Source organism: Branchiostoma lanceolatum, chromosome 7 (genome assembly GCF_035083965.1).
Source record: "Branchiostoma lanceolatum isolate klBraLanc5 chromosome 7, klBraLanc5.hap2, whole genome shotgun sequence".
NCBI classification, from domain to species: Eukaryota; Metazoa; Chordata; class Leptocardii; order Amphioxiformes; family Branchiostomatidae; genus Branchiostoma; species Branchiostoma lanceolatum.
The window spans coordinates 5,464,166-5,482,708 of NC_089728.1; the positions used below are offsets into that span (position 1 = coordinate 5,464,166).

The following is an 18,543-nucleotide window of genomic DNA, read 5'->3' on the forward strand; positions in this document are numbered from 1 at the left end:
ATGTAACCGGCCAGCAGACTGAATTGAACTAACCAAGGTTCAAACAAACAAAAAGTGATTTTTCTAATTTTGAATCCTTTAATTCATTAATCAAGAAAAAGTGAATGGCATGTTGCATTTTTTAACCTTTTGTCCCTTACATTTGCAAATGATATTTCCAGTTTATTTCTAGCTTGAATGTCGGTTTACCATTATAACTTATATATTTATACACACATGATGCAAAATACACTTTAACTCTGCTTTTTCATTATGCACAACATAGCCTTTATAAAAATAGTTTTGAGTTTGATCTTGTATATATTTTACATATTCTAAAAGCTTAAAAAATCTACATTTATGCATAAAAATACCAAAATTCAGCATGGAGTGCGAAAGACGAATGTTGCGACGGCGAATTACAGCCTTTGTTTACTCCAAGCGAAACGAATGGTCTAACCGCGAATCGCGGCTTTCATTTACTCCAGACGCGCAAGGTGTTCTGGGACGGTGTGGTCCTGTATCCAGGCAACCGTCGTGACAAAGCAAGCCGACCAGTTCGCCCAGTGTCAACAATAACGTGTATGAGGCCTTATTTTGCAGTATACTAACTTTTTCGGGAGTCAAGGAGTTCCCTTGCAGTTCGTCGAGGGGAGACAGAGTGACAATGGCCGCGCAACGAGTCGCGAAGTTGCCGCCTCTTGCAGTTGGAGGAAGGTAAAGTCCCACTCTAAAATTATACGTCTGATCAAGCAACGTTAATATCACGGTGGCCATGTTTACATGTGTATGTTTAGCGTTCGACATAAACAGAATGCTTTCACTCATTCGTACGTACCGCTTTAGTTTTGTCATTTACGCTACCGTCGTCTTTTCAGCACAGTTAATTTTGATTTACTGATAGTCACGTTCTTTTTTTCAGTTGTAACAGTTTATGATATATATATAAAAACGCTAACATATAATTGCAAACATCACCCAACCATGTAGTGTAACGTTACGCACGAGTTAGTGCATCAAACATCTGGCTCTGGTGACAATGTGTTCGCCAAAACATTAAGTACTTTATGAAACATTTGTTATCATAATAGGATGGTCCATTGTCCCTAATTTAATCCAATAAGTGTACCTTCACAATGTACCCATTGCATAGTTAATGTGTTAACCATAAGTACATAACGTTAATAGATCAATGAAGTACATGTACCTTAATAGTTACAAGTCTTCATAAATGTATGCAATTTTCTCATTATTCAGACCCTTTTAGTGCCTAGTTGCAGTTAGGGCAGCAAGTTTCCTTGCTGTTTCAGTTGTTCGGTTGCTAGCCCTTCACCTTTAAGGTGCTCAAGGCACGTCCTCAGACACGAGACCCCCACAAGTCCCTTCTGGAAGACGGGGGCAGCCCCAATCGAGATGTCTTGGCCCTAACGATTAAAACAGGGTCTCTCACTCTCTCAGTTTGCGACTAATTGGAACCAGGAGCTTTTAATATTATAAATATATGAATGCCTAGTAAGCCTTTAACGTGGTTAGATCTAAAAAAAGGTTGCTCCTTCTTTGATAGATGCTCTGTTCATTTTCATGGTCCCAATCAAGTCATTTTTAATCCAGGAAAATAATTACCAGTATGAACAACAGGATGACCCCTTTCTTAGCAAATCTTAATTCTGACTTGTTTCTGTCCCCATTGCAGTGAAATGTCTCCACGGGCCATGAAAGGGTACGAGGGTCTGACAGGACCGTCCTACCAGCTGGTTTCAACCGGTTCCAAATACAGCCTGCCAGCGCCGGGTGTTCTCCAGGTGAGATTTCTTGTTGCTTCATCAAGTTTCTTAACCTTCTCCCTGCTGCCTAACTCTGTAACTAATAGGGGATGGGGTGCCAAACGGCTACTTCAGTGTGCTAAAGGTTAAAGAACCTACATGTTTGTCAACATCTCTTCTTGCTAGTTCCAATAGCTACACAGTGCACCTATTCCTATTCAGTACAGTGGCTACTTGTATATCACAATCATATTTGCATGTCTTCCCTCAAAGTAATACCCTCTGAACTCAGTTGACTGCAGAATCTTTTTTCATTCTTTTTTCAAAGTATGGTGAGTTCCAGGTTATTCCTTCCTATCTTTCTATTTAGCCTTTTCCCTGCTACCTAACCCAGGAACCAATAGGCTACTTCAGTAGGGCAGAACTTTAAGAGGTATTAGTGAATAGTGACACAACTGTTTTGTTGCCACTACCCCAGCCCTACGTTGACACCAGGTCGGGTGCCCTGGACGCCTGGCCGGCTCACGCCGCGGGACAGACGACCTCCAGCACTGCTCTCATTCCACACGGCGCGACCTCCGTCAAGTCTTACAGCAGGAAACCTCTCGTGAAAGAGGAGGACACCGGGAAAGGCGTCCCTAAACCCAAGTTCCTCGACCAGCTAGAGAACTTTCTAAAGAAAGAACTGCGAGCGCTGGGATGCCCAGAATCTGGACCGAGTGAGCTCAGGTTACAGGTATGTTCGTCTTATGATGTATGATCTGTTACTTTTTTGGCTTCTCGGGCTATACAATTATTGTATGATTGAGAAAAAACAGTCAGGATGTTGGACGCTTTGGTCCTTTACCAATTTGGCCCATTGGCAAATCAGACTAACTCTGCCCAACATGCTGGTCAACTTGACCCAACACCCTAACCCTGGCTGAGTTGACCAGGGTGTTGGATCGAGTTGATCAGCTTAGTGGGCCGATTTGACTGGGCCGAGTTGGTACAGGGCTGAATTGTCCTGATCCCAAACCTGATGTGAAATGTTATCAAATATACATCTGATGCTTATGTACATAAATGTACTTCGAACAAGGCTACAAAGTGACATTGTTTATACACCTCTCTAACAGGCACACCGTGAAGTCTTCGAGTACTTGATTGAAGACTTCAAGACCTACAAGCCACTGCTGTCATCCATTAAGAACGAATACGAAACAATGCTCGCTCACCTCAGACAACAGATAAGGGACCTGGAACCACTCAAGGTATTATGAATCTTAGAATAGTCACTATTCTTTTAAGTTTGTAGCTTTTGCAGCCACTTCTCCACCGCAAATTTACCAGACTCGAAAAACGTGTACCAGCACTTCTGTTTCCAAACAATTATACTTTCTTCACTTGTCCTTGGTGCTGGTTGGCTACCCACTTTAAGATTCCTGATAACTCCTTGTCCTTGGTGCTGATTGGCTACCCACTGCAAAATTCCTGATACTTCCTTGTCCTTGGTGCTGATTGGCTACCCACTGTAAAATTCCTGATTCCTCCATGTCCTTGGTGCTGATTGGCTACCCACTGCAAAATTCCTGATACCTCCTTGTCCTTGGTGCTGATTGGCTACCCACTGTAAAATTCCTGATACCTCCATGTCCTTGGTGCTGATTGGCTACCCACTGTAACTTAGTGTAAGATCCATGATACTCCCTTGTACTTGGTGCTGATTGGCTACCCACTGTAAACTTCCATGGTACTTCCTTGTCCTTGGTGCTGATTGGCTACCCACTGTAAAATCCATGATACTTTCTTGTCCCTGGTGCTGATTGGTTACCCGTTGTAGATTGACCATGATACACAATGTACTTTGCTCCGATTTCAATCTGTCCTAGTAAAATTCGCAATTGTCCTGAATTCCAATCTCTACCAGTCTTCTCTATGTTTTTGCTAGGGCTAAAACAATATTGTTGATGTTGATAGAAAGGTTCCTTTAACTTTTATTCATTCACGTAGACCCATGCACCTTGAAAATATGAATTCCGTCTCCCTTTTCCTGTGTAGTCCATGTTGGTGACAGTTTCTGAGCAGTGTGATCAGAAGATCCTCAAGATTCGAGAGCAGGAGAAACAAGGTGACGACTGATAACAAACGCGAAAAATGGAAAAAAAGCGTTAAACTTTGTGGAAATGAAATCATTGGGTCTGATGTGTTACATATGCGAAATTTGTGTTTTTGTACTTGAGGGAATTTTGAGATATGATAATTTTCTGCATTTATGTAGGGATTTGTATTTCATTACATTCATTTTCTTGTATTGCGATATGTTGCAGAAATGGTTGATTTAAGGAGAGAGAACACAGGACTGTACCGTAAAATCATGGGGATGAGTGAACAGCAGCAAAACCTACAGGCACAGGTTAACAAGGTGAGCTGGACTTTTGGAATTTTTGGTCAATTTTGGAGGCTGCAGTAGATGTATCCATTCCGTGAATTTTTTCAGTGTTGGTTACGAAAAGTGTAGCCTTTTTCATTGTGTTACTTTAAACTTATGTCTTTTATATTCTTTGTCACCAGTTGAGGGAGGAACTGTCTGAGCAGTACCTGCGTTATCGTGACGAGTGTGATGCGAGGAAACTACTTGTGTCTGACATCAACGACCTCCGTTACCAGGCGGAGGACCTGCAGAAGGCCGCGTCGGCCGGCAGCGTGGGGGACCCGCAGGACGACCCGGTCATGATGAGAGTAGCTCTGAAGTACGAACAATCCTCAAGTCATGGTTTTGCAGTCCTCAAATCTTTTACAAATTACAATCTGCACATGTAAGCTTAGCTTGAACTAGCGTAAGCTTAGCTTGCTGAAGAATATGCACATCAAAATGCCATTCTTTTAGTGTAAGAAAAACCAAATCTACGTATATTAGGATTCTGTTGGACTATTTCAGTGCTTTTTTTTATGATATAAGGACAAGAGTTTTAAAACTTACAGTCACCTTAAGCTGCCCTTCATTACAGGACCAATGATTGTAATAATAGCCTGGAATTTTCCCTTCATCTTAAGGCAAGCTCGTGTAGACCTTAAGAAGATGTCGGAGGAACTGATCCGTATGAAGGCAGACTACGGCGACGTTGTCCCGAGGAGAGACTTTGAGCTGCTGGAGGCCAAACACAACGCCCTGCTGGAGACGGAGGGAGTCCTTCGCGACCAGTTCAGCAAACTGCAGCAGGAGCATGAGTAGGTCTTCTCCATATGAAGTATCATATTCATATCTATCACCTTCTTCTAAAAAGTTATGTTTTATTTACTGTTTGTGTATGTGTAGAGCTGTGTACCTAAACAAATTTTAGGTGCAGGTACAGGTACACGGGTTAAGGTACAGGTCTGGACCTGAACCTGTACCTAAACTACTTGTTCAGAAAATGGTAGATTTTCAATAAGGACAACAGCATGTTTGAACTGGTAACAACATAAGTTTCAATTGTGTTAGGTATTATTTTTATGAAAACAGAGATAAAAACTTGACTCCAGCCTTGTAAATGTGTTTTATGTGCTGGAGTATAGTAAAGACGTGGTAATTTCATAGTAATTTCATCTGTCCAAGTCAGGCTTGACCTGATTAGTACCGGTCCAGTACCGGTCCTGCATGTTTCAGGTATTTTGGACCTGTACCTAATGGATTGTACCCGGTACTGTGTCGGTACCGGTACACAGCTCTATGTGTGTGCGTCTAAACAGATCGGCGAGATTTGAAATATTTGTGTTATTATGGTTTTTATAATTCTATTCAATGTTACATTACGTTCTTTTTGTGAGAAAACCTAGGGTATTGTTACCAGAAGTTTGACTGTAAAGTCTAACCCACCTGTTCATTGTCCCTGTGCAGTACCCTGCTGGAAGTGCACAAACAGGTTATCCAGCAGAGGGATGAGTTCTACACCCAGTCAGAGACACTGAGACGGAGCGCCACTCCTAGGTAGGCACTGTGTTCCTCCTCTAAATTCTGTTGGTTACTTTAGGCTGCTGTGCCCCCTTAAGAGATTGATCTAACAAGGCATTGTTCCACTTTTAAACCATGAATTTGTAGCAGAGGTGCTTTGAGAGACACCCAGAAAGTACTTAAGTTATGGTGTACCCCAGGTTTGTACTGAAGAGTACAAGCTGCATATCCGGACAGATTTATTTTATATACTCACAACGGGATGGATCGACTCCTACTCTTTTCGATAAGTGTGGTGGGTTCTTTAACACGCTTGAGGCTACTGGCTCTCCTCAAACACGGGACCAATATTTAACGTCCTGTCTGAGGGACATCTCTAGCCAAAGCTAGGTACTTGTTTTCACCTGAGTCGAGTGAGGGAATTGGTGTAATAAGTGCCTTTCCCAACATGAGGACCTGTCAGGGATTCAAACTCAGTACCTCCAGGTTTTGGTTCAACAATGCTCACAATAGTAGAAAGTGGATATCATACATTTGCTAAGTCACAGCCTATGTTCTAAAGTTGAACATCAACAATAACATCATGATTTTTATCATTGCCAGGCCTGACTGGGACAAGTGTGGGGATGTGGTGGACGGCGGGGCTGAGCGTTGGGCCGAGCTGACCAAGGAGATCACCAGTGACCAGAAAATGGACGTCCTCCTGCAGGAACTCCAGACCATGAAAGACGCAGCGAGCGACAAGGACATTCCAGAGTTCTTTGAAGGAAGGGTAAGTCGATGACGGTGGTCTTTAAAGACAGGTCGTATAAAGAGTGCATCGGAGACATTTGGATCATATCAAACTAAAGCAGTGGCTTAGAGGTAAATATTTCATATAGAGCATTTTCGCTGATTTTCCTTATCAATGAAGCAGGCATGCACTGATGCAGTGCTGACTGCCATCATGTTGGTTCAATGGACCGTTGCCCACTGTGTACACTGTTGGCTATTCGTTTGCTCCTTTGTTACATTCATACTACAAGTCAGAAGATCTCTGGATGTCCAAAAATGCCTGAGCGATGACTCACTGAAAGGCAAATAGCTGTCTTTTATTGTCACATGAAAATGCAATGCAAATGAACTTATATGTTGAATTGAAAAATTCACATTTCCATTAACTTCTCTTGTTTATGTGTTTATCTGAAGGGTTTCAAGCCTGATGTCCCGGCTTTCCTGCGCTACGAAGGACAGGTTCGGAACAGGAAGTTGGCAAAGCGGGACCTGGCCATCGTCATCAAGGATGTGTGGAGAGAGAAGGCAGCGCACGATGCAGGGGTGGGTACTGGAGTTTGAATCTCTGTACCAGAATTGTTCTATACTTACACAGACTTGCACCACACTTGCGTTATTGATATCTGGTAGAATCGCCGATTGTACTGGCAAGGATTGAGATCTGTTGATAGAAACTCTCATCACAATCACTCCCAATAGAATCGCTGATTCAGCCAGATTGCAATCGAAATATGCCCCAGACATATGACATATGCAACACAGCAACTTTTCACAATGGGAGCATTAATCATTTGTCTGTTTTCTTTTTCTAGAAAGCCAAACCCACCAAGTTGGAGAACTACCTCCTGATGTACCTGGAGAAGCGGTTCAACCTGGAGCCGCTGGTGGCGGAGTGGGGCTACAACATCCACGACGCCTGCACCCGCTTCCACCAATCAGAGAACAGCATCGGCCTCTTCTTCAGCATACTCAAGGGGGAGGTGTGTAACATTACTGTTAATCTTGCAGTGTTTTTTTTTAAGGTTTAAGAATACTGCGCCAGTCACAATCTATGTTGCTAAAATTGTCTTCAGATTACTAGCACATTGGTTTCTGGTTAAAAACCTGCTGCTTGACAGATCTTGTTCATTGTCAGTGACCAAAGGTAGCGGCCCGATGCTACTTGAAACGTCTGTTTTCAAATTTGATCCAGTTGCTTGAGTAACTGCTATTTGGCGTATCTTATTACCTGGATGTCTAACCTTCATTGATGTAACTGTAAGATGTGATTCTTTTTAAGACGGACGAGCAGATCTACCACCAGCAGATCGACCTCCTGTCTCGCCTGCTGAGTCACTTCGCTCAGAAGGACGTGTCCCTCGGCACACAGGTGGGGACAGCCGCTTATTTAGAACTCACTGTTTCTCAGCAATCCACCGATTCTGACCGACCGATTCAACAGACATTCAAGTTGTCCAAATAAGTTCACATTTACACATGTAAAGGTTGTATGAATGTCTTCTTTCTAAAGTGAAACATGTAAAAAGTAGGAAATCTGTGAGTTATTGTTATGTGAAAGTGTTGTAAAAGACGTACATGTAATTAGAAATGTTAAAGCTTTGTCCATGTGAAAATGAATGAGTAAAAAGTTCTGAGAAGGTTTTGAAATGCAAAAATGTTACGGAAGTGTAACTCCTGCACGAATCCTTTGCAGGGACTGCTACCAAAGGAGGAACTCTCGGCTGCGATAGCCGAATTCTTTCCACTTAAAGATCCGGAGTCCATACAGGTACTGGTCCAGGCTGCAGAGGACGAGCTGGACACACAGGGAGGACCCATACCCTTCAAACAACTCTTCACCGAGGTACAACAATTGTACTCCTTTTGAATCACTGTAAGACAGTTATTTTACACTGTACTAACTTTCTGCCATCACCATTATCATATGGTTGTGAAGGTCTCATGGATGTTCATGGCAAATGTGCTCAAAATGTATGACAATATGGTCAGTTTTCAAATCTTGGTGTTAATTGCTGAAGTTTATCTTTTGAGCTTCATTGTAAAATTTTGGCCTCCTAAGCCCAGCAGCCATCCTATGGCTAAAGCTGTACCTAGCAGATTATTTGCAACGATTTAGCTATAGTGATACTCATTTAGCTACATGTATACTGTTAACTGTTTCAGGATGATGAAGGAAGAACAGGCCCGTTTATCAACAGACTTCGCAACCAGACCAAGTCGGAGAGAGAGGCGTATGTGGACGACTTACAGGCTGCTCTAGGGGACGTTAGGTGAGAAGTTTATGGGCTTTGACTTTGACATGTTGGTGGATGTACATCTACATGTATATCTATCTTTTAGCTAGCAGGGCGTCTTCATTGATGCCCTACAATAAGAAAACAAAGAAATTAGACACCCTTCATTTGCAGGGGACGCACTGTGTGTTCATCAGACTGTCATTTAGATATTTTCTTTGTACATGTACTTCAGAATCCCAAACCAATAAGAATCAAAAACCATTATAACAAATTTAGCGCAGCCGTCTTTGCTTCTATCCGAACTGTGCTTAACAGTAATTAGGGCTAACCCTTTGTAATAGCCTTCGGCTAGTTGGGTAGACCTGGCTGTACTTTCCTACAGTCAAATCAAATCAAATCAAATCAACAGTAATATGGTCCAAATGCCTTCTGTGTTGTATAGTTCTCAGAGGCAGAATATGTGAACCTTTATGAGTCATTACCCAGTTTCAAAACTTATGTCCTCTTTTTGGGGATTCCAGTGACGTGGTGGTAGAAGATGTCAGAAAGGCCTTCCTGACTGTCGATCCCGAAATCGATCAACCAGAAATCGACATGTTCCTGGGCCGAGCGTTTGGAGTTGACAAGGACAAGTTGGAGAAGGCGAAATCCACCCACACAACGAAAGTTCTGCAGAGACTTCGCACTGGAAACATCCGTAGAGTAGGGAAGAAACCATGAACTCACGTTTACTCAAGTGTACATTCAGGTGTACTCAGTCAGTTTGGAGTATAGCTGTGAAATACCAATATGGATGTATAGACAGTATGGTTTTAATATCTAATACTGTATAGTTCTAATATCTAATATTGTATTGTGGAAAACACCAACTCCTCTGCTCTTGAATTTCAAATTGTGATGTTTGGCTATCATGGTCACAAGAATCAATGTGATTGCTGCAGTCATTTTTTTCAGTATTTGTTGAAGTTGATTCTATTTACTAGACTGTGCTGTCACTGTTGTGACTCAGTATTCCAATAGTCATATCATAATGATGAAGGCTTCCATAGTTTCTGATTTAGTCTGCAGTGTTTTACCCTTCATGTTGGAAGTCTTTTCGTAAAACACAAAAGTGATGTAACTTGTTTAATCATGTGCCATAAACCAGGGTTAATGTTGGTATAGAAGACTTTCAACACCTGTTCTGTGTAAATAAAGCACTGATGGCTTCCACACTTGACTTCTTTCTTTCTCATCTTTTCATTTTCAGTAAGGTTAAAGGACCCGCTGCACTTATAAAAAAGAGTAGGGGTGTGAGCAGGGTGTTTCAGACGAAGTATTTGTTTTCCAATTTTCATGAAGGCAGTCTAGTTATAAACTACGATATTATACAATGTCATACATGTATTTTCAGCTAGCTGTCTTCAGCTTGCTGTCTTCTGCCACCTACCCCCTTGTCCAAGCGTTACATGTGCGTGCGTACTAAACATTGAACAGTGCTAGTATTGTGATATGTTGGAGGCACCTGTTACGTAGCCTGAGTACCAGGCTTTTTAGCTTCCGCGAAAAGGGCTGGTACTCAGGCTACCTGTTATGGTGAAGATGCATGAATACTAACAAGGTACAATGCATTGAACACAGTCACAGACCGAATCTTCGAACATTGAATAATTATTAAGACTTCAAAGCCAAGTCAAAGCCTTTATTAATTCCTCGGGAACATACTATTACATCAGTGACACTGTTGATCACGCCAGCACTGCGGAAAGCGACTGTCTGTTCTGTCCGTCTGTAGCACCCTTGCCGAGTCGCTTGTTGGTGGTTTCCGACTGGCTGTCCGCAAAGGCATCGGTGTTTCTGTTACCGAGTATATGACTATAGCTCTATCGCGAACTCTAAACCACAACCTCCATTTTCTTCTTATAGCGAAATTAAATCAATGCAATTTACAGAATGCAGAAAACACACCCACGAGCACTGAAACGGCACCGAAAATACAACCAAATTGGCGAAGAGATTAAAAATGTCAGACGGGTTCTATGTCAGGGACGATGAGTCTTAGACTAATAGACTTAGGGGCTCCCGTATCGTCCGACACATGAGGCAGTTAGGTTGGCCCAGCAGGCTCGGTCATCAGCCATCCTCCTCACATCCCTCCAGTTCAGGTTGACCTCTTTGAGGTCTCTCTCTCTAGTCTGTCTGTAGTTCATCCTGGGCGACCTCTGCGTCTCTTCCCCTGTGGGTTCCACTGCAGGACTTGGTTTGCCAGTCTGTCAGGCGCGTGTCTTGTAGCATGACCAAACCAGCACCGGCCGTTTACATATTGTTGCAGACACTTGTTGGTGGTAAGTTCTGACTCTTATCTCCCTGTTGGTAGTGAAATCATCCCACCTGTCTGATGCCCAAGATCTTCAGCATACATTTACTATCACGGCAAAGCGACGATAAGTGCATGTGCAAAAAGAACTATATATCGAGCGGCCGTTGGATACTTAGGAAAACAGAGGCGGATATTCAAGATATCCCCACATTATACACAGTTCTTTTCTGCTGCGCGAGCGGCCGTCGGATACTTACGAAAACAGAGGCGGATATGTAAGATATCCCCACAGTATACACAGTTCTTTTCTGCTGCGCGAGCGGCCGTCGGATACTAAGGAAACCAGAGGCGGATATTCAAGATATCCCCACATTATACACAGTTCTTTTCTGCTGCGCGAGCGGCCGTCGGATACTTACGAAAACAGAGGCGGATATGTAAGATATCCCCACAGTATACACAGTTCTTTTCTGCTGCGCGAGCGGCCGTCGGATACTTAGGAAAACAGAGGCGGATATTCAAGATATCCCCACATTATACACAGTTCATTTCTGCTTTGGAGCGGCCGCCGGATACTTAGGAAAACAGAGGCGGATATTCAAGATATCCCCAAGAAGCAAGTAGCCTGACATCCACTGTATCGTGGATTGTATAACGTATATTGACGTCACAAACGGTGGTGTCCGATGAACAAATATATGGAAAGGTACTAAAAGTGAAACTTTGCTAATAAACAATAATCATACGTAAGAGGTAAGTATCTATACGGATACCGTGTCCGCATCCGCTGTAAAGTAGGTATCCATACGTATGCCACATCTGCATCCGTTGGCGAGTTACGGATGCCTACGTATACTTAACGGATGTGTGTTGGATCCGTGATTCTGGGGATTCTTTGGGATCCGCGCAGCATCCGCCAGGTGTTGCAAATTGGGATCCGTGGGATCCGACTGCATTCGAGGCCTTTTCGCCTAGTGTATACGAACAACTCATGATCAAGTTGTATTGCTAGCTGCTTAACTGACTATAGGCCTCAAACCTCGATACTACAGAATGGAAAGATATCAGTGAGCACATTTTGTTTCTTCGGCCTTTATTTCATTCCATGTTCTCGCTAACCTGAGTGTGAAAAAAACATTCACAACTTTCGAGCATGAACAATTGGAGATTTCTCGGTTATGTAATGATTTCCAGATATCAAGTGGGTTTCTCGTGCCATCTTTTCTATGTCATCTAAGAATTCATCGTGCTTGTCCCGGGGAATGTAGCGAAGGTGCGGGTAAACTGCACGGAAAGTTTCCCTCAGCTTGTCCCTAGACTCGAAAGACTGCTGGTTGTCCTTGAGATGATAGGAGAGAACCTCAAAACCGCACTCTTCCAGAAGACGACTACGTTGTTCGCGAGATCACTGGAAGGCCACGGAAACAAGTTGGGCACGAAATCTTTCAAGTAGATTTGCCACTTGGGATGCGCTGCCATCTGCAAATTGGTTTGGACGGACTTGTTTTTGTCAGTCCCGAAGGTCATCAAGATTTCTCCACCAGGCTTCAGGCAGTTACATAGCGCTTTCAGGGCTGCAACCTTGTCCTGGACCCAGTGTAGCACTGAGAGAGACACTACCTTGCTGAAAGCACCTTGCCACTCCGGCTTGAGGGTGGATACGTCAGAGACATCAGCTACCTGGTAGAGAATGTTTGGGGAGGAGTTGTGCTGACTGGCAAAGCTGCAGAAACAAATGAAATGCCAAAGTTCGACAAAGGTATGCAGCATTGGAACGGAATTTGGATATTTTGTTGCCCTTTTACATCCCGATATTTATCAAGCAAATCACATATTATGGGATTTGCTTGTTAAATATCAGGATATAAAAGACATATGAACTTTGCAAAAATCAAGAATTACCTGACAAAGTCAGCTGACACATCAAACCCCACCACAGAAGCGACCCCCGGCTGTTGGGAGATGTACTTGCAGATTGCCCCCGTGCCGCACCCCGCGTCCAAAACTGTGTCCCCTTCCTCCCACTCCATGTACTGCTGCAGCACTTCAACTCCAAAACTGTGCTGGACGGAGCTGTTCTGGGAATAGTGCTCAGGCTTCGTTGTGTCCATGGTCTGTGTTAAAAGAGGAAAGAAAAAAGTTCAACAACCACGTACCTTTGGCAAGCAATATTATTAGTAACTATAAAACTCATCTAATTTGCACACGGTATGACTGAAACTGAACACATCTACATAACTTTCAAATGTCCGACGAATATGAAATCTGTATCATCGATATATCTACCAATGAGTTTGTGCAACTTTTTTTCTCTCTTTATAGCCGGGCAAAGATGTCTCTTATTAGCATATGATAATTATATTTCACTCTATCCCGCGGGTATAGGAGTGAAACATTGTTCTCCATACCACAGGTATAGGATATGCATTCCACAGGTATGAAGGGGAATATATAAATAGAATACAACACGGGGTATTCCGCATCACCCGAGGTGCCAGCCCGACCGCGGGTCGGATCGCCCGACGGCCGTAGTACGCCGTGTTGTATTTTATTTATGTCATACCCACCCGTATTGTATTTTATTCATGTCATACCCACCCGAGAAGACACACATTTCAATGCGGAATGCGCCAGAAGTTGAGGGAGTTTTGTGTCCTCGAACAAGAAACTGTAACAACATTGATTCTAACCTCCGAATCTGGTATTCGAATTTCCGACGGCGGCGCAACCGACGCGCCCGAAATGCATTCGAAATATTCCATGCATGGAAGCCTTTGGATAACACTCCCGAACCCTATGTGATCCGGATAGTTATCACACGGTCCGGAACACCCGTATCAGGCCCAGGTATGACATAAATTGTTTTTCCCAACCCTTCTCCTTTTTCTTCATCGCCTTCTCTGTTTCTCTTTTTCAGTTTATATTATTATTGACAACTGTATTATAACGCATATACATCGCTGTCACATATATATAATGTCACAATATTCTCGTTACACCATAACGAGATTTTGAACGTGTCAAATGTATCAACGCAAGTTGGAGAGTTCCAAACTTAACTATATCTTACTTCACCATACAAACTCATACTAGTATCGCAAATGGATACAATTGTGTACATAATATGACAAAGTTAATAAGATTTCTTTTCTCCTGACCTTAAGTATGTTACAGCTTCATTTACATGTTACAAGGTAACCAAGGTACAGTGCGCCCCGCTCCGGCGGAGACTTACGCACGGTCAAAAAATATTTACCGGAAGGAAGCTGAACTTAGTTGACGCGAGATTCTTTCTTCTGTTAACTTAAAATCATCCCGACAAATGAGAGAGATGCCAAAGTATATGTATGTCGAAGTTATGGTACCCTGTTTAGAATGGAACAATATGGAACGTTATATCAATCACAACATCTTTCTGGTTTTACCGGCAGAGTTACTTGTTGTAAACCGTGTACGGACGATATAAAATAGTCTTCACTTAAGAAAAATTCAACACTCCGATACAATCATATATCATTCGTCAAAACGCTACGGTTTTCATACGCCTGACACTGGCACTGGCACTATGCGATGTCGAACTAGTAAATTTACGTTCGAAGTTATGGGACCCCACGTTACATATTTAAAAGATATACAAAATGCAATATCAGCTACTATCTGACAAACATATATAAAAAAGATCCCCCCCATTTAATGATTGATTTTGTGTCTGTTTCTACCATTTGGTCAAATGGATTCAACTCAAGTTTTTAGGCGAATGACCCGAAATGTGGAATGGAAAGTGGGCAAATCTACACCAGGCTTCAAAAAAAATTCACATAGGTTTTGTGCCAGATGTATATTTTGGGCTCAAATAAAAATCTGGTATTGGGGTGACCTTCCTCTGAGGACGACCATGTGACAACCAAAGAAGATACATGTACCAAACTTGCAAACATGCATTTGATAGCAAACATGTTGATGTATCGTTATAACGTTATATGGTTTAAATCAAAAACATAACCTCTTCAGGACTTATGATGCTTCAAAGTTGGGCAAAAATCACGTTCTTTGACAATCCTCAAAAAACACTGTATTGCTTTGAGGTTGCCCAATGCCCAAGCACTTGAACTTGAATTTCTGAACATTTCAAAGCTATTCTAGAAAAGCTGAAAAGTTGGTCTTGTCAGTCCAGTTTTTGTTTTTCCGTTAAATTCAAGCATCTGCTCGTAATCATGTGTGCCAATTTTCATGTTTTTGATATGCCCAAATTAGGGAAAATTGCCCCAAAATCTGTTTGGTCTGTTGTCATTTCAGTTTTGAGCAGGAATGTTTTTTGAGGGCCAACAAAGATTTCCTGACTCAGACAGAAATGATTATCACTGTGCAAAATATATTGAAGCCAAATCGATTTTTTGACCTTTGCCACCATTCTTTAATCGCTACAGACATTTGGGAGGGAGGCCCAACATAAAACGGAAAAGTAGAAAGACGTATAAAATACCGCGAAAATCCGTCGAAAATACCCCGGATTTTACCTCTGCTTGGAGAATAACTGTTTCCCCTTTTGAACTGAAAATGGGCACAACTAGGGGTCACTGTCTACGGGTAACGAAAAAAACGTCGAGAGGCAACAGAAGAGCGCAGTTCTTCGCCAATAGAGTGGTCACATGGTGGAATGACTTACCAGAGTCAGTAGTAATGGCACCCAGTGTGAATACTTTTAAGGAAATACTGGACTGTCACATGTACGACTTCAGAGCTCTCATCAGGACCATCCCCAGAAACCAGAGTGAGATGAATCGAAGAGCGGCCTAAACTGGAACCGGAGTTCCTACCTGACGGAATCAACTCTACTCTACTAGTATCAAGTTCTAGTATTACTTGTCAACAAGAGAATAAAGACTTTCAGTACGGCTAACTTTTTGGCTGCTGCCTAGCAACATAACATTATACCCGAACCTCAGCACAGCTCGGCTACGCGAAGTGCCACCGTGGCGCTTGAACTTTAACCTCGAACCGTGTGAACTATGACAGTATGTGGTATCGATTCCGAGTTTTTTTTTACGATTCCTATTTAAGGTTCGCCTGGATGCCAGGCTCCTCAAGCAGAGGCGTTACCTATCCCGTCGACCTGGGAGCATCATATGGCCCGCTCCCTGAGCGCAGGGCGAGGGGTTACTCTGGATAGGTACGAACTCTGGGGCGATAGTTGTATGCTACTCCCTCGGTCGACGGGCCAATTGGTATCGCCTCGCCCTGGGTTACAATCTCCCTGCTCTGGGTGTCTGGCATTCAGGTGACGTTATAAAGGTCCTTACTCAAAAGTAGAGATTTGGCATATCTGGAGGATTACAAGTGTATACGCAACATATCCACGTGAATACTTAAGAGGCTCTGATAATGTTTAGGAAAATCGTGAAGGCAATGGGCGTCCTATTCAAAGAACACTACCGGTAACGTTATATACCGCAACGTTTTATTGTAACGTGTTAACATACAAATAGGCATGGGGGGGGGGGGGGGGGGGGTTGTCTGTCTGTCTCTTTCTATACCTTGTCTATTTGCCCTGTAATTTACCACTAAGCAGTTATGGCAATCTTACATTCATTATGCAGATTAGAGTTAATTTAGACTCTTATTTGCCATGATGATGATACCAGGAACTGTTCGCGGACGACCAAAACTGCGCGACAGAAAAACGCTACGAAGATCGGGCTTTTCAGGAAACATGAAAGAATACATGTTGCTATAGCGATAGCCGAAAAGTCTGGAGCCAGCGAGAAAACCTAGGATTTTCGTCTGACTTTCACGGACTACCTCACTTCCGGTCACTTTAAAGATACGTTTTCCACAAACAGAACCTTAAACTACAGTCAGTCAGTCAGTCAGTCGATACTCGTAAATCGAGTATGATGACCTTGTCATCAGTCCCTACACTTAAGTGAGGAGGGTTGACACGGTTGCCTTCGATTAAACTACAAATGGTACATTATTGGAGTCGTATTATGTAAAACACTGGCATCATGTCCTTCCTTATGATGCAAATTAATTCCTCATTTGCATAATTTAATTCTAATTGTGTAATATTATATCTGTCCAAGTTAACTGAAACAGTCGCAAGTCATAAAATAGTGCCAGATTTATCAAAGAAAAATCAAGATCAATCGTTTCTCTCACGGTCCCCAGAAAGTGCGAAATGGAACGAAATGGAACATGTGTTGTTTAAGTTCGTTCCATTTCGTATTTTCTGGGGACCCTTGTCTCCTGGGTAAAAGTTTATCGGTCACATCAACTTCACAAGTATTAGCTATTATTAGAAGGCATGCGCAGATATAGAGAGCAAATAATTGATATCTTTTTGTTTCTCCCCTGAATTCAGGACTTACTGGCTTACGACAGCGACCATTAACTGATCTTATTGATCATCTAAAAACAAGCGCTACATCAACACCTCCACATCATGGACAAAGGTGATATTGTCATTAGAGATCTTCGTCAGGAGGAGTCCCACCAGGTTCGAGAGATGCTTCTTTCTGGATTATTTACGGAAGTATTGACTTTCCGCAATGCATTTAAGCTGACGGTAAACTCTGAGAACTTTGTATGGGTGGCTATCCTTTCAGTATTCTTCTACATCCTAACAAAGTCTGTGGCTTTGGCCGCCCTAGTGCCAGTAATATTGACCGTCCTGACATCCTTTGTTTGTCTATGGAGGGACATTCAGCAGCACATGTCTCACACCCAGGTCGAACTGCAGGACTTACATGCATGGTACAACAACATTGAACCTGACAGCAAATTCTGGGTGGCAGTCTACCGTCAAAATATCATCGGCTCGGCTGCACTACATAGGGCGTCTGAGACGGTGGCAGAGCTCAAACGGATGAGCGTACTTCCCATGTACCGACGACAAGGAGTCGGGACACGACTGTTGAAACATTTTGAAGAACACTGCAGGTCTGCTGGTATTCGGAAGGCTCTCATAACAGCCAGCGAGTTCGGGCCTGGAGTGCATCTGTACCAAAAATGCGGCTACGTGATCAATTCAACGTTTCATCGTAGGATGCTACCCCTTCCAGGAGCCTTGAAAACAGAGTGGACGCTGTCTAAGAAACTTAATTGAGAATGTCGTCAACTTGAGCGTCGGATAGGCAATAATGTGCATCATTCTCTTCACTGTATGTCCGTTTAGAAACATTCCCTATCTATGTATCTATTATAGCAAATTACCCAAAGAAGGGGGGCCATGTAGCTCGCACAATGAGTATCCCATACCTTTTGATTTTTACATTAACTATGCTAAATATGCCTTTTAACTTGAAAAAATAAGCTTAATTTGTATAATGTATCTTCGATGGGTTAAACCCGACAGTCATTATCCTTATATGTTTGTTTCAGCAGTGCTCGATTTGTTCCCTTGGTGGCTATTAAAGGTCTTAAAGAAGGTGGCGTGACAAAAACAACCGTTAGGTTTGCATCGAAATAGAACAAGACTGGCAATGAAAACAGATACATTGCCATGGCGACGGTAGTTGTTGTTGTTGTGTTCATAATTTTACTGTATCCTGCTTATGGCACTGATAGGTGGGCTGATGA

At 42.7% G+C, this 18,543-nt stretch overlaps 2 protein-coding genes and 1 long non-coding RNA gene across 7 annotated transcripts; 2 read left to right on the forward strand and 1 right to left on the reverse strand.

The window, feature by feature from the left end:
* The first annotated feature begins 464 nt into the window (after nucleotides 1-464).
* On the forward strand, nucleotides 465-9,885 carry LOC136438810 (translin-associated factor X-interacting protein 1-like). The gene is made up of 16 exons (XM_066433770.1): nucleotides 465-696; nucleotides 1,673-1,781; nucleotides 2,221-2,478; nucleotides 2,861-2,995; nucleotides 3,783-3,852; nucleotides 4,052-4,146; nucleotides 4,296-4,474; nucleotides 4,779-4,952; nucleotides 5,602-5,691; nucleotides 6,259-6,427; nucleotides 6,844-6,972; nucleotides 7,242-7,409; nucleotides 7,709-7,798; nucleotides 8,123-8,272; nucleotides 8,593-8,699; nucleotides 9,188-9,885. Exons 1-16 carry the CDS (start codon nucleotides 647-649, stop codon nucleotides 9,384-9,386), a joined length of 2,172 nt encoding a protein of 723 aa, XP_066289867.1. The 5' UTR covers nucleotides 465-646; the 3' UTR covers nucleotides 9,387-9,885.
* A 415-nt stretch (nucleotides 9,886-10,300) lies between these two features.
* On the reverse strand, nucleotides 10,301-16,142 carry LOC136438814 (juvenile hormone acid O-methyltransferase-like). 2 transcript variants are annotated; one of them, XM_066433776.1, is made up of 3 exons: nucleotides 15,907-16,142; nucleotides 12,868-13,079; nucleotides 10,301-12,688 (listed from the first exon to the last, which is right to left on the reverse strand). In XM_066433776.1, the coding sequence occupies exons 2-3, from the start codon at nucleotides 13,074-13,076 to the stop codon at nucleotides 12,268-12,270; spliced, it is 630 nt and encodes a 209-aa protein (XP_066289873.1). In that variant the 5' UTR covers nucleotides 13,077-13,079; nucleotides 15,907-16,142; the 3' UTR covers nucleotides 10,301-12,267. The 2 variants fall into 2 exon arrangements, with proteins under 2 accessions (XP_066289873.1, XP_066289872.1); XM_066433775.1 differs by lacking the exon at nucleotides 15,907-16,142 and adding an exon at nucleotides 15,632-15,900.
* LOC136438815 (uncharacterized) lies at nucleotides 13,726-18,410 on the forward strand. Of its 4 annotated transcripts, XR_010756470.1 has the most exons (3): nucleotides 16,209-16,400; nucleotides 17,327-17,461; nucleotides 17,693-18,410. It is a non-coding gene; the product is annotated as an uncharacterized lncRNA (long non-coding RNA). The 4 variants fall into 4 exon arrangements; XR_010756469.1 differs by lacking the exon at nucleotides 16,209-16,400 and adding an exon at nucleotides 13,726-13,812 and having other exon boundaries at nucleotides 17,327-18,410; XR_010756468.1 differs by having other exon boundaries at nucleotides 16,129-16,243; nucleotides 17,327-18,410.
* The last annotated feature ends 133 nt before the right edge of the window (nucleotides 18,411-18,543 follow it).